We start from the raw sequence: 14,067 nt of genomic DNA, 5'->3' as shown, positions 1-14,067 counted from the left end.
TATTTACAATTTCCGCACCTATAAAATTGAAGTTACGTGCAAAGTATACAAAAATGAATTTATTCAAAAGTGCACAAACAATCTGTAAACTTGACATTGCACCCAAACACATTCAGGACAGTACAGGTTTTTGTTTACAGAAAAAAAGGTTTCAACTGCCAGCGCTGAAACACACAAAAAAAATCCAAAAGGCTAGTGGATTGTCAGATTAATTCTCTGTTGATATTGATTTGCTTTAGCAGGGAGGAGTTTACTTTTTATAGTTACCAACTTCTCAAAAAAGTTCACCAGACATTGCTCAGTCAGCAGGGAAGCCAAAATTTGTTCAAAAGACACATTCCAGTCATCTTCTCCAGGCTCTGCTGGTGGATTATTCTTCGGGCTTACATCCACTTCTCCAAACACAGCATCTGCTGCATCGGTAGGTGTTAGTACCTTGGATTCTTCAGAACTAGTACTGGGCAGTTCAGACATGCTGCCTGAACTACGGATTCTTTGTCCTACTTCCCCAATCTGAAGTAGAAGTGTAGTGACTGTAGCAATAGCTTGGTAAAGATTGTTCTCTTCCGGGTCTTCTCGAAACATACTGTATAATGTCTTGCAAAACTGGATGAACTCTCTCTGCATGAGATTAGATTTAGTTTCAGAAATAGACTTTTCATAAAATATCCCACCAAATCCATATAGCTCAACAGACCAAGAGTGCATAACCTAAGTAGTCCCTATTCCCATTGATGGAAATTAGAGCTAGTCTAATTTTCTAAAAAAAACCACTAACATGCAACTTCTGCAACTCATGTCACAATTTTCTATCATAGCATTCCACCATGAATAAAACTTCTAGCAGGAACAGCCCAGTTTGGGGGGGTGGGGGGGGGATGTGGGAGGAGAGGAAAGAGTTCAAATTTAATTTTGACTTTCCATCCTGTCACATTCTATCCACAAGTGTAGAATGTTAATTCTAGTTCACAAGTCTTTGGTTCTGAAGATAACAGAAAAAGCAGGAATGTTACTTTGAAATAGTAACTGAACTGAATAGTTAAATGTGCTAACTACACTAGTTGAAGCCTAGCATAACAATTTTACACCAATACAGTATGCAGCCAGCAAACTGACCTGGTGGGGCAACTGCAATTAATATCTTTCCACAAGTTTCAGTGTGTGCAGTAATCTCAAATATAATTTATAGACACTAACTTAATCACTGAAGCAATTGTTGCTGTTTAGTTGAGATTTAACAGCTGATGTAATCTCAAGCAAGCAGTTAGCGTAGATGGGAGCAGAAAGTTGCAAAGAGACATTGCTAGATTGAGTGGGCAAAACTGGCAGATTAGTGAGAGATCAGAGTAATTTCTAAATGGTAAACTAGGACCTGAAGGAACAGAGCTATAGGCATCCATAAACTAGTGGATAGATACAAAAAATAATCAAAAAGGCTAATGGAATGTTAGCCTGCATCTCAAGGGGGTGGAAGTTATGCTACAGTTGTATAAAGCTCTGGTTAGATTGCATCTGGAGTAGTGTTCAGTTCTGGGCACTGCAATTCAAAGATATACTGGCCATGGAATGGGTGCAGCGCAGATTCACCAGAATGATATCAGGGTTAAATTATGAGGAAAGGTTGCATAGACTAGGCTTGTATTCCCTTGACTATAGAAGATTAAGGGGTGACCTATTGAGGTGTTAGAGGCGATTAAAGCATTTAATAGGGTAAATAGAGAAACTTTCCACTGGTGGGGGAGTCCAGAATAAGGGGACATAACCTTAAAATTAAAGCTAGGCTGTTCAGGGGTGAAGTCTAGAACACTCTTCCCCAAAAAGCTGTTGAGGTCAGATCAATTGAAAATTTCAAAACCGATAGATAGGCAAGGGTATTAAGGGATTTGGAACCAAGGCAGGTAAATGGAGTAAAGATATACATCAGCCATAATCTAATTGAATGGCCTTTGCCTGTTCCTATGTTCTTGTGTCGCCCCTGTTAATGGAATTTAAAGTGACACTTTCATATTTACAGGAGAATGACCCAGTAGCATTGCTGGGCGCCACTATTTAATGGTGTTGCAGTTTTTTTTCCACCCAGTAGGAATCTTAGTATGTTCATCACCACAACATCCTTACCTGCCCCTAGTCTAACACAAAGTATTTCTTCTGGGATTGGAAAATGAACCGCTAAATTCAAAAGTTTGCAATTGACTATGAAAAAAATGTTACATTTCATTACTTTCCTTTGAGATGTGTAATTTTAAAACAAAACCCGTCATGAAAGACACACCTGATTCATCAGTGAAAGATCTTTTGTGGCTTCCTTTTTTCTCTTTACCAAATCTTCAAGCATTTTTTTCAATTGATGTTGGTAATCAATTGCTTCACCTTTTGAGAATAAAGCTTTTAATTAGGCAAAACTGGTAGTTAGGCAGTACGTCTATACACAATACTATGCCTGCATTTGTTTTTTCATTAAAACACACTGATGTGACTGATTAACTTATCTACCCACCACTTTCATATAGTTAGCTTTAAAATAATTTTGAAACAAGGTGAAATCAGTCAGACAATACACTGTGGAACAGGTTATTCTCATGATACAAATATTATTTCAGTAGCCACCCAGCCCACAAAGATTACTGTAAAAATAACTGATTATATACAGTATGCCACAAGCAGAGGTTTTATCTGGTTTTAAGTTTAGTGTGCAAACACAACCCCAACCCTACAAAATATTCATTGTACAGAGTTAAACAATAACATCCACTCCTTCACCTGTACGTTTAACACCAGTGGTAAAATCCCCTCGTATGCCTCCAACTTCACTCCCTCAAATCATAGGGATGCGAGCCTGGTGGACAATGGCTTAGGTATTCACCACTAGATACGGTTTCACCAAATCAAGCTTCAACAGGCTGTGCTCTGATGCCAAGATCATTTACTATTCTAGGATTATCCTCGAGGATAAAAATATGCCCAGGTTCCTTTACTCCACTACCAACCACCTCCTAAAACCCCTTATCCCTCCACTTTCATCTCATTGCAAAGTACTCATGGATTTCTTTGTCATCAAAATCAAAAGCATCCATTTAGCTGCCTCTGCTGTTACCTCTCTTCATCCCTGACCCATCTCCTGCAACTCCTTGTTTGAATCCCTCCAATCTGGTTACTATTCCCACTGCACCAAAATGGTTCTCACCAGAATTGTGAACAACATTCTCTAACTGCCATGGTGCATTATCCCTTCTCATTCTCAATTTTTTTTGCAGCATAGTTGACCACACCATCATCCTCCAAACACCTCCATTTTCCACCTCAGGTTTGCCCTCTTGCCTATCCAATTGTAGTCAGGGCATCTCCTGCAATGGTTTTTCTTCCAACCCCTACACCATCACCTCTGGAGTCCCACCAAGGATCTATCTTTGGATCCTCCTCTGCATCTACATGTTGCCCCTCAGCGACACCATCCATACACGGGGCCATCTTCCACACGTATGCCAATGCAACCAGCTGTACCTCTGGATTCCTCCACTGCTGCTGTGCTGTCAGACTGCTTGTCTAACATCCAGAATGTCAGGAAATCCAGATTTCCTGACGAAGGAGGAAGCCTCCGAAAGCTTGTGATTTTCAAATAAAATTGTTGGATTATAACTTGGTGTTGTAAGATTGTTTACATTTGTCAATCACCGGCATCTCCACATCCAGTCTTGGAGGAGCCTCAACTTCTTCCAGCAAAACACTGGGAAGACTGAAGCCAGTGCATTCAGACTCCATGCCCTTTACACTGATCCCATAAACCCCCACCCCTGTCCATTGTCTCAGTTTTAATCAGCCTGTTAACAACCTGAGTTTCCATATCCTATGTTAGCTGTGGCTCAGCCTCCATGAGTCAGAAGGCTGTAGGTTCATGTCCCACTCCAGAACCCCGAGCACAAAATCTAGGCAAACACATCAGTGCAGTACTGAGAGTGCTACAGTGTCGGAGGTGTCATCTTTCAGATGAGATGTTAAACAAAGGCCCCATCTGCCTCTCAGGTGGATTTAAAAGATCCCCTGTCACTATTTCAAAGAAGAGCGGGGGAGTTCCCTCTGGTGTCCTGGCCAATATTAATCCCTGAATCAACATCACTAAAACAGATTATCTGGTCATTATCTCATTGCTATTTGTGGGACCTTGCTGTGCGCAAATTGGCTGCCACATTTCCTAAATTACAACTGATTACACTTCAAATAGTACTTCATTGGCTGAAAAGCACCTTGGGAAGCCCTGAGGTCATGAAAGATGCTATATAAATGCAAACTTGTTTTTCTCCCGATTGCAAGGATTGCCTAGTTTCAGTTCTGTAACAGCCCACCTCCACCCTTACCTTAACGCTTCCACTGCTGAACCCCAATTCATGCCTTCATTGCCTCCGGACTTAATCACTAACACTCTCCTTTGCCGACCTCCCATCCTCCGCAAATAAATTCCAGCTCATCCAAAACTCTGCTGCTGATATCCCATCCTACATCAAGTCCCATCTGCCTATTACCTCCATCCTCACTAATGGTTCCTGGAGTATTGGCTCCTGATCTGCTAATGTCTCAAATTTAAAGTTCTTGAACTTGTCTTCAAATTCCTTTGTAGCCTTGCCCTTTCTTACCTCCATAAATTGCAGCCCTGCAGTGTCCTCCCAACTCTATTCCTCTGACTCCGACCTCTTTTGCATCACCCCTTCCCTTTGCCCGGCATTGGCAGCTGTCACCTAGGTCCCTCCGGAATTCCCTTCTCATTCCCCTCTATTTCTCTCCAAGACCTTCCTTAAATCTCACAGCCCTGAATTTCTACGAAGTTCTCCCAAATTTCAGTGTGAAAGCAGCAGAAATCCTAGAGAAACAGCGTAAATGGCCGTTAAAAGCCGTTATGCTAGTTCTTTGGGGGGTTCTACCGTTATCCCACTAGAGAACTTCCATAGAAATTTCAGGCTTACCTCTGACTTATCTTTGGTCACCCCTCAAATATCTCTTTGGTTTGATGTTTGTTTTTCGCAACATCGCTGAAACACCTTGGGACCTTTTCTGTGTTAAAGCAACATAGTTGTTATGCTGTTCTCTCTTCCTGTTTTCAAAAGTAACTTTGAATATGCTTTCCTAAACATTTTCCCTTCCACTTTTTCTCTCCAGTGGGTGTCCATCTGAGACTTTATCTATTATGAGTAGTATATAAATCAAGGTAGTTGTTTTAAATGAAGAATTTAGAGGGTTAGGTTTTGTGAAATGTGATTTTGGAAGTGTTGACTAAAATTATTTCTATCAGTTAGAGTTAGGAAGTAATATTTTGATTTAATAGCATTGCAACTTGGGATGACACATCAAAAATAAAATATGTACTTGCCATTTGATTTGCTGAAATAATCAGGTCGTACACTTGAGATGAAGGTAGTCCTCAGAGGAGATAAGTTGTCTCCGTCATCATCACTGCAAGCTAGGGAAACAAATCAACAAGAATAAAAATCAATAATCCAACAGCTCATATCACTTGTATAGCAGATAGGAGGTGCAAAGTTGCAAATCCCTGTAAACAATAAACAAATCTGTGGAAGGCTTCCTGAAATTCATTTGGATTTTGATGCAACATTTGTCACAACACTCTGGATTCCCATCAAGATAGAATTGGGCTGGGCTAGGTAACTGCTGCTTCCGGATCATACCCAGTATGTATCACTGCCTTCAAGGAGGTAATATTGGAGAGTTGGGGTGGGGGGGTGGGGGGGGGGAAAGGATCATAACCAGTCCCAAGGGATTTAATTCCATTGATTGTGACATATGTAGGGAACAAAAAAAATCAGAGTTACTGAAGTAATAGAAAAATATGTATTTCCTACAATGTCCCTGTGGATAACATATACACATCATTATGTTGCCATCAGCTTTTCACCAGTGAAGATGCCACAGTAGCCAAAGAGTTATATGGAGGTTTTTCATCACTATCATAGATCAAAACACCTGCAAAGCAAATCAGGAGGGTAAGGGAGGAAGGCAGTCACCCTGAACCGCTGTCCTAGGCGAAGAACCCACCAAGGCGAAGGTCTTTCTCTGTTGTACAAGCTGTGTCCACTCATGCACGTGCAACTAGATTGCAGAAGTGTAAGATCTTATTTAATTCCACCCCCTCCCCCACCCCAAGACATAATAAACTTATCAAGTAACAGATAAAGCACGAGTACATCAGTGATTGATCTGGTTGGATGTATTGCTTCTGCAAAAGTAATTTAGGAGCTTTGAGGCCAAATACAAAGCAGTAAGTTGTTAAATGCCAACTTCCCAGCAGATTTCCACGTGTTGGCTTACAATAACAATATAGCTTATATTTATATAGCGCCTTTAAATGTAGCAAAACATCCCATGGCATTTCAAGAGCAGTCATCAAAAAATGGACACCGAGCCAAAGGAGATATTAGGAGGGATGACCAAAAGTTTTAAGGAGGGTCTTAAGAAGAGGAGGGAGGTGGAGGGGTTTAGGGAGAGAATTCCAGAGCACAGGACTAACCGTCAGAAAGCACAGCTGTGAAGGGTGGGGTCAGAAGAATGGAGAGTTTGGGGGGGGGGGATGGGCAAGGGCATTGTTGGGCTGGAGGAGGATACAGAGATAAGGATGCATGAGACCAGAAAGAAAGAAAGACAGACAGACTTGCATTTATATAGCACCTTTCACAGGATGTCCTAAAGTGTTTACCGTCAATTAAGTACTTTTGAAGTGTAGTCATTGTTGTAGGAAACTCAGCAGTTAATTTGCACGCAGCAAGCTCTCACAAACAGCAACGAGGTAATGACCAGAAAATCTGTTTTAGTGATGTTGGTTGAGGGATAAACACTGTCCAGGACACCAGGGAGAACTCCCCGGCTCTTCGAATAATGCCATGGGATCTTTTACACCCACCGAAGAGGGCAAGCAGGACCTCGGTTTAACGTTTCATCCAAAAGACAGCACCAATAGTGCAGCACTCCCTCAGTAAGTACTGTACCGGAGTGTTAGACTGGATTTTGTGCTCAAGTCTCTGGTGTGGGATTTGAACCCATGACCTTCTGACTCAGGCGAGAGTGTTACCATTGAGCCACAGCTATAAAACCATTAAAGTATAAGGATAAGAAATTTAAATTTGAGACGTTGGCCTGGGAATCAGTGTAGGTCAACAAGGGCAGGGGTGATGGGTGAATGGAACGGTGCCAGATAGGATTCAGGCAGCAAAGTTTTGGATGAGCTGAAGTTTACAGTGAGTGAAGGATGGAATACAATCATCTATGCTGGTATTATAATTACAAACTAATATATCATTGCAAGCATAAATGAGGTAAAAGTTCAGGCTCTAATGTAGTACAGCACAAAATCAGTACAAAATTTGAATTTTAAACAGAATTTCACAAACTGCACTGATGAAGATTTAACAACTTCAACTCAGCTTGTTTGAATATTTTATGTCTAACTTGTTGTAACAAACAAACTTTTAAATTTCCAGATGTCATCTTAAAAGAAAAATAGGTTTTTGAAAAATAAATCTAGAAACATGTTTAATTTTATATAAAATATGAAACAATTAATTAAATTACAAAACAATATATCATTTAATTATAGAAATGCATGAAGACATCTGGTTCTGACTTTCCTATTAAAAACAATGGAGCAGATTATCTCATTGCAGTTTTACATATCAGTTAACTGTGAGCATGATTCACTTTTGACCAGAAAAAAAATGGTTCTTAACAATCAAAAAAACCCCACAAAATAAATAGAATGTTATGAAATGTGTTATTGATCTGTATGATACAAAGTTTGATCCCTGTGCATAACACACACGACTGTCAGACCAGACTTCTTAGAGCAGCTGTCTACTTTAATATGTACATACATTAATAAAAATCACTCAAGCAATCATAAGTGTTCTTCAGGTAAAAAGAAAAATCTTCTCAGAATTTGTTTCTTTTTCCAACTTTTATTTAAGGATTGCTTTACCTGGCGGAATGTGCAGCCTGTACAACAATCTGAGTTTTTCACTGAAGTCTCCATAGTACATTATATCTGTACATTAAAAAAAGAACAATTATTCAACAAACATACCCTGGTACCAAGCCCCACTTCTCTCTCTGCTCCATACTACCAATTTAAAGCAATTTTTTGTAGCTTGGATATTTTGTAAATAGCACAAGATACTCCCCGAGATTTTTGGTAAACAGTGCATTAATTAATTCTGCATGAAAGAGATGGAAAAGTAGTTACCTAAACAACTGACCAATTCTTTGAAGTCAATTAGAGAGTCTGCATTTTCATCCAACACTCGGAATGTCCTCTGGGCTAGAATATCAGAAAGTGCACCCCATGTCCAGGGACTCAGAAGGCAGAAGAGGTTGTTGAACTGGAAACTATTTATTCTGTATTGTTCCAAGTACGGGAGGCTGGGGTCATGATGTAGCGCTGCTGAACCGTTTCCACCCCAGTAACAGCTTAAAAGATGCTCTCTCTAATGTTAAAAAAAGGTAAATATTAACCTTAGGATTCTTGTTCACTCTGCATTTAAAAGGGTTTTACATTTTTTTTTACACAGAATAAGAGATAGAGGAAAAAACACATTCTTACAAACTATTATATTCTAACTAAATTTTGCAACATGATGTCTTTTGCCAATTTTCACCCTCTGAAGCTGTTGATTCCTTGCTGGGGAACAATTTCACATTCACTGCCCACCCTCCCAAGTGGCCATTTTCCAAGTGGAACCTTCAGTGCTTGCTGATATGCTCACTGCAGTCAAATAACCGATCAGGTAAATCCAATCCAAACCAACCAAACATCCACACACTTGGACTTTCAGCAGGAATTGCTTGAAAGTTGCACAGATATTTTTTTCTTTCATATTTTCACTTGCAACAGCAGGCAGGGAGTACAATGTCCACAATTATACCCGACCAAACTCCTGGTGACAACTTTGTGAGATGCATCATTACATTAATGATGGGGAATTTAAATTCAATTAATTAAATAAAATCTGGAATTAAAATACTAGTATCAGTCATGGTGGCCATGAAACTACCGGATTGTCGTAAAAAACCCATCTGGTTCACTAATGTCCTTTAGGGAAGGAAACCTGCCGTCCTTACCTAGCCTATATGTGACTCCAGACCCACAGCAATATGGTTGATTCTTAATTGCCCTCTGAAATGGCCTAGCAAGCCAATCGGTTGTAAAATCTCGCTAAAAAAAGTCACAATAAGAATAAAACCGGACGGACCACCCGGACACGACAAAAGTAAACCAAGCCCAGTCGACCCTGCAAAGTCCACCTCGCTAACATCTGGGGACTTGTGCCAAAATTGGGAGAGCTGTCCCACAGACTAGTCAAGCAACAGCCTGACATAGCCATACTCACAGAATCATACCTTTCAGCCAACGTCCCAGACTCTTCCATTACCATCCCTGGGTATGTCCTGTCCCACCGGCAGGACAGACCCAACAGAGGTGGCGGTAGAGTGATATACAGTCAGGAGGGGGTGACCCTGGGAGTCCTCAACATTGACTCTGGACCCCATGACATCTCATGGCATCAGGTCAAACAAGCGCAAGGAAACCTCCTGCTGATTACCACCTTTTTTTTAATTATTCGTTCATGGGATGTGGGTGTCGCTGGCAAGGCCGGCATTTATTGCCCATCCCTAATTGCCCTTGAGAAGGTGGTGGTGAGCCGCCTTCTTGAACCGCTGCAGTTCGTGTGGTGACGGTTCTCCCTCAGTGCTATTAGGAAGGGAGTTCCAGGATTTTGACCCAGCGACGATGAAGGAACGGCGATATATTTCCAAGTCAGGATGGTGTGTGACTTGGAGGGGAACGTGCAGGTGGTGTTGTTCCCATGTGCCTGCTGCTCTTGTCCTTCTAGGTGGTAGAGGTCGCGGGTATGGGAGGTGCTGTCGAAGAAGCCTTGGCGAGTTGCTGCAGTACATCCTGTGGATGGTACACACTGCAGCCACAGTGCGCCGGTGGTGAAGGGAGTGAATGTTTAGGGTGGTGGATGGGGTGCCAATCAAGCGAGCTGCTTTATCTTGGATGGTGTCGAGCTTCTTGAGTGTTGTTGGAGCTGCACTCATCCAAGCAAGTGGAGAGTATTCCATCACACTCCTGACTTGTGCCTTGTAGATGGTGGAAAGGCTTTGGGGAGTCAGGAGGTGAGTCACTCGCCGCAGAATACCCAACCTCTGACCTGCTCTTGTAGCCACAGTATTTATATGGCTGGTCCAGTTAAGTTTCTGGTCAATGGTGACCCCCAGGATGTTGATGGTGGGGGATTCGGCGATGGTAATGCCGTTGAATGTCAAGGGGAGGTGGTTAGACTCTCTCTTGGAGATGGTCATTGCCTGGCACTTGTCTGGCGCGAATGTTACTTGCCACTTATGAGCCCAAGCATGGATGTTGTCCAGGTCTTGCTGCATGCGGGCTTGGACTGCTTCATTATTTGAGGGGTTGCGAATGGAACTGAACACTGTGCAATCATCAGCGAACATCCCCATTTCTGACCTTATGATGGAGGGATGGTCATTGATGAAGCAGCTGAAGATGGTTGGGCCTAGGACACTGCCTTGAGGAACTCCCTCAGCTGATGAATCAGTCCTCCTCCATGTTGAACACCACTTGGAGGAAGCACTGAGGGTAGCAAGGGCACAGAATGTACTCTGGGTGGGAGACTTCAATGTCCATCACCAAGAGTGTCTCGGTAGCACCACTACTGACCGAGACTGGGCCTGCGGCAGGTGGTGAGCGAACCAACACGAGGGAAAAACTTACTTGACCTCGTCCTCACCAATCCACCTGTCGCAAATGCATCTGTCCATGACAGTACTGGTTGGAGTGACCACCGCACAGTCCTCGTGGAGATGAAGTCCCGTCTTCGCATTGAGGACACCATCCAACGTGCTAAATGGGATAGATTCAGAACAGATCTAGCAGCTCAAAACTGGACATCCATGAGGCACTGTGGGCCATCAGCAGCAGCAGAATTGTATTCCAGCACAATCTGTAACCTCATGGCCCGGCATATTCCTCACTCTACCATTACCAACAAGCCAGGGGATCAACCCTGGTTCAATGAGGAGTGTAGAAGAGCATGCCAGGAGCAGCACCAGGCGTACCGAAAAATGAGGTGCCAACCTGGTGAAGCTACAACTGAGGACTACATGCATGCTAAACAGCGGAAGCAACATGCTATAGACAGAGCTAAGCGATTCCACAACCAACGGATCAGATCAAAGCTCTGCAATCCTGCCACATCCAGTCGTGAATGGTGGTGGACAATTAAACAACTAACGGGAGAAGGAGGCTCTGCAAACATCCCCATCCTCAATGATGGCGGAGTCCAGCACGTAAGTGCAAAAGACAAGGCTGAAGCGTTTGCAACCATCTTCAGCCAGAAGTGCCGAGTGGACGACCCATCTCGGACTCCTCCCGATATCCCTACCATCACAGAAGCCAGTCTTCAACCAATTCGATTCACTCCATGTGATATCAAGAAACGGCTGAGTGCCCTGGATACAGTAAAGGCTATGGGCCCCGACAACATCCCGGCTGTAATGCTGAAGACTTGTGCTCCAGAACTAGCTGCGCCTCTAGCCAAGCTGTTCCAGTACAGCTACAACACTGGCATCTACCCGACAATGTGGAAAATTGCCCAGGTATGTCCTGTCCACAAAAAGCAGGACAAATGTAATCTGGCCAATTACTGCCCCATCAGCCTACGCTCAATCATCAGCAAAGTGATGGAAGGTGTCGTCGACAGTGCTATCAAGCGGCACTTACTCACCAATAACCTGCTCACCGATACTCAGTTTGGGTTCCGCCAGGACCACTCGGCTCCAGACCTCATTACAGCCTTGGTCCAAACATGGACGAAAGAGCTGAATTCCAGAGGTGAGGTGAGAGAGACTACCCTTGACATCAAGGCAGCATTTGACCGAGTGTGGCACCAAGGAGCCCTAGTAAAATTGAAGTCAATGGGAATCAGGGGGAAAACTCTCCAGTGGCTGGAGTCATACCTAGCACAAAGGAAGATGATAGTGGTTGTTGAAGGCCAATCATCTCAGCCCCAGGGCATTGCTCCAGGAGTTCCTCAGGGCAGTGTCCTAGGCCCAACCATCTTCAGCTGCTTCATCAATGAACTTCCCTCCATCATAAGGTCAGAAAGGGGGATGTTTGCTGATGATTCGCAACCCCTCAAATAACGAAGCAGTACGAGCCCGCATGCAGCAAAACCTGGACAACATCCAAGCTTGGGCTGATAAGTGGCAGGTAACATTCGTGCCAGACAAGTGCCAGGCAATGACCATCTCCAACAAGAGAGAGTCTAACCACCTCCCCCTTGACATTCAACGGCATTACCATCGCCGAATCCCCCACCATCAACATCCTGGGGGTCACCATTGACCAGAAACTTAACTGGACCAGCCATATAAATACTGTGGCTACAAGAGCAGGTCAGAGGTTGGGTATTCTGCGGCGAGTGACTCACCTCCTGACTCCCCAAAGCCTTTCCACCATCTACAAGGCACAAGTCAGGAGTGTGATGGAATACTGTCCACTTGCCTGGATGAGTGCAGCTCCAACAACACTCAAGAAGCTCGACACCATCCAGGACAAAGCAGCCCGCTTGATTGGCACCCCATCCACCACCGGCGCACAGTGGCTGCAGTGTGTACCATCCACAGGATGCACTGCTGCAACTCGCCAAGGCTTCTTCGACAGCACCTCCCAAACCCGCGACCTCTACCATCTGGAAGGACAACAGCAGCAGGGACCTGGGAACAGCACCACATGCACATTCCCCTCCAAGTCTCACACCGTCCAGACTTGGAAATATATCGCCGTTCCTTCATCATCGCTGAGTCAAAATTCTGGAACTCCCTACCTAACAGCACTGTGGGAGAACCTTCACCACACGGACTGCAGTGGTTCAAAAAGGCGGCTCACCACCACTTTCTCAAGGGCAATTAGGGATGGGCAATAAATGCCGGCCTCGCCAGCGACGCCCACATCCCATGAACAAATTTTTTAAAAATTCCACTGTCACCCATTTGGCCATACCATCATGGGAGATATCAAAAAGCCAAATACATGTGCACGTGAAAGGAGAGGGAGAGCCTCTTGATTTTGAACATTTTCTAGTGGCTGGTAATAAAGTATCATTGGCAGAGGGCCTGGCAGCAGGGATATTGAACACCCACTTAGCCAGGGTCAGTGCACATGTGGAGAAAAGGTCAATTTTTATTTTAAAGGTGCCAATACTGGATTATGAACATTGAGGTTTGGGAAAGGACTCATTAATATTCAGAATTGAAAGTATATGGTTGAGTCACTTAAAATTGCCAGCTCTCAAAACCACAGAGTTCTCATGTGAAATCTCTAGTTTAGAGTACTAGATGGCTGTTCATATTGTGGTCAAGATCTACTTTATAATCTACTTATTCTCTGGAACTTCAGAAACTCGTTACCAACACCAGGGCTTACATTTTCCTCTGAGAGACAAGGATTTAGATTATTCTACAATTTAACTAATTTTATGCTAAACAAATTTTTTAAATCTTTTGCAAAAAGATTTTTTTCCCCTATTTGTTTAGTTTGTCTCCTACATTTTAATTTTCAAAAACACAAAAATATTACAATGCTATACTTAATACAAAATGAAAGTACTCATTAACAAACTCACCTTAAATAGGTCATAGAGGTCTCCAAGATCTTCAGTACTGAATGAAACATCTGGTGCCACAACTCTGAGCTGCAAAATTATTTTAAAATATTAAATTAGCCCCATAACCTTCCTTTAGCTGAGAAGCTAAGCAACTTGCAAATCAGTGAGGAACTTTCAGAATGTTTACAAAACTCAGTCCCTTCAACTCTTTTGTTCTGCTCCTTTTAGTCTTTACTTTGTTTAGTTCTATTATTCACCCCTTTGTATATTCTGTTCTTAAGCTTTTCTTTGTGTGTTCCGACAATATCAAAGTATTTGTTTACATGATCCAGGGTTTATCTGGGATGGAAACAGAAAAATGATCCATCATGAGTGTCAGATTAAA

The 14,067-nt window shown here is 42.9% G+C and overlaps 1 protein-coding gene across 5 annotated transcripts in view; it reads right to left on the bottom strand.

The window, feature by feature from the left end:
• Positions 1–44: 44 nt before the first annotated feature.
• The window catches only part of LOC137322960 (TBC1 domain family member 8), a 110,090-nt gene continuing 96,067 nt past the window's right edge, over positions 45–14,067 (bottom strand). For 2 of the 5 annotated variants that reach the window (XM_067986222.1, XM_067986223.1), the window contains exons 15-20: positions 13,701–13,769; positions 8,240–8,480; positions 7,976–8,041; positions 5,360–5,449; positions 2,273–2,370; positions 45–621 (exon numbers count right to left, since the gene is read on the bottom strand). In XM_067986222.1, the coding sequence (XP_067842323.1) occupies positions 193–621; positions 2,273–2,370; positions 5,360–5,449; positions 7,976–8,041; positions 8,240–8,480; positions 13,701–13,769 (993 nt within the window). In that variant the 3' untranslated portion in view covers positions 45–192. The other 3 variants (XM_067986224.1, XR_010963261.1, XM_067986225.1) reach the window with 3 other exon arrangements.

Source organism: Heptranchias perlo, chromosome 6 (genome assembly GCF_035084215.1).
Source record: "Heptranchias perlo isolate sHepPer1 chromosome 6, sHepPer1.hap1, whole genome shotgun sequence".
In the NCBI taxonomy this organism is placed as follows: domain Eukaryota; kingdom Metazoa; phylum Chordata; class Chondrichthyes; order Hexanchiformes; family Hexanchidae; genus Heptranchias; species Heptranchias perlo.
The sequence above is the reverse complement of the archived record's forward strand: the minus strand, read 5'-3'. Positions and strand labels throughout refer to the sequence as shown.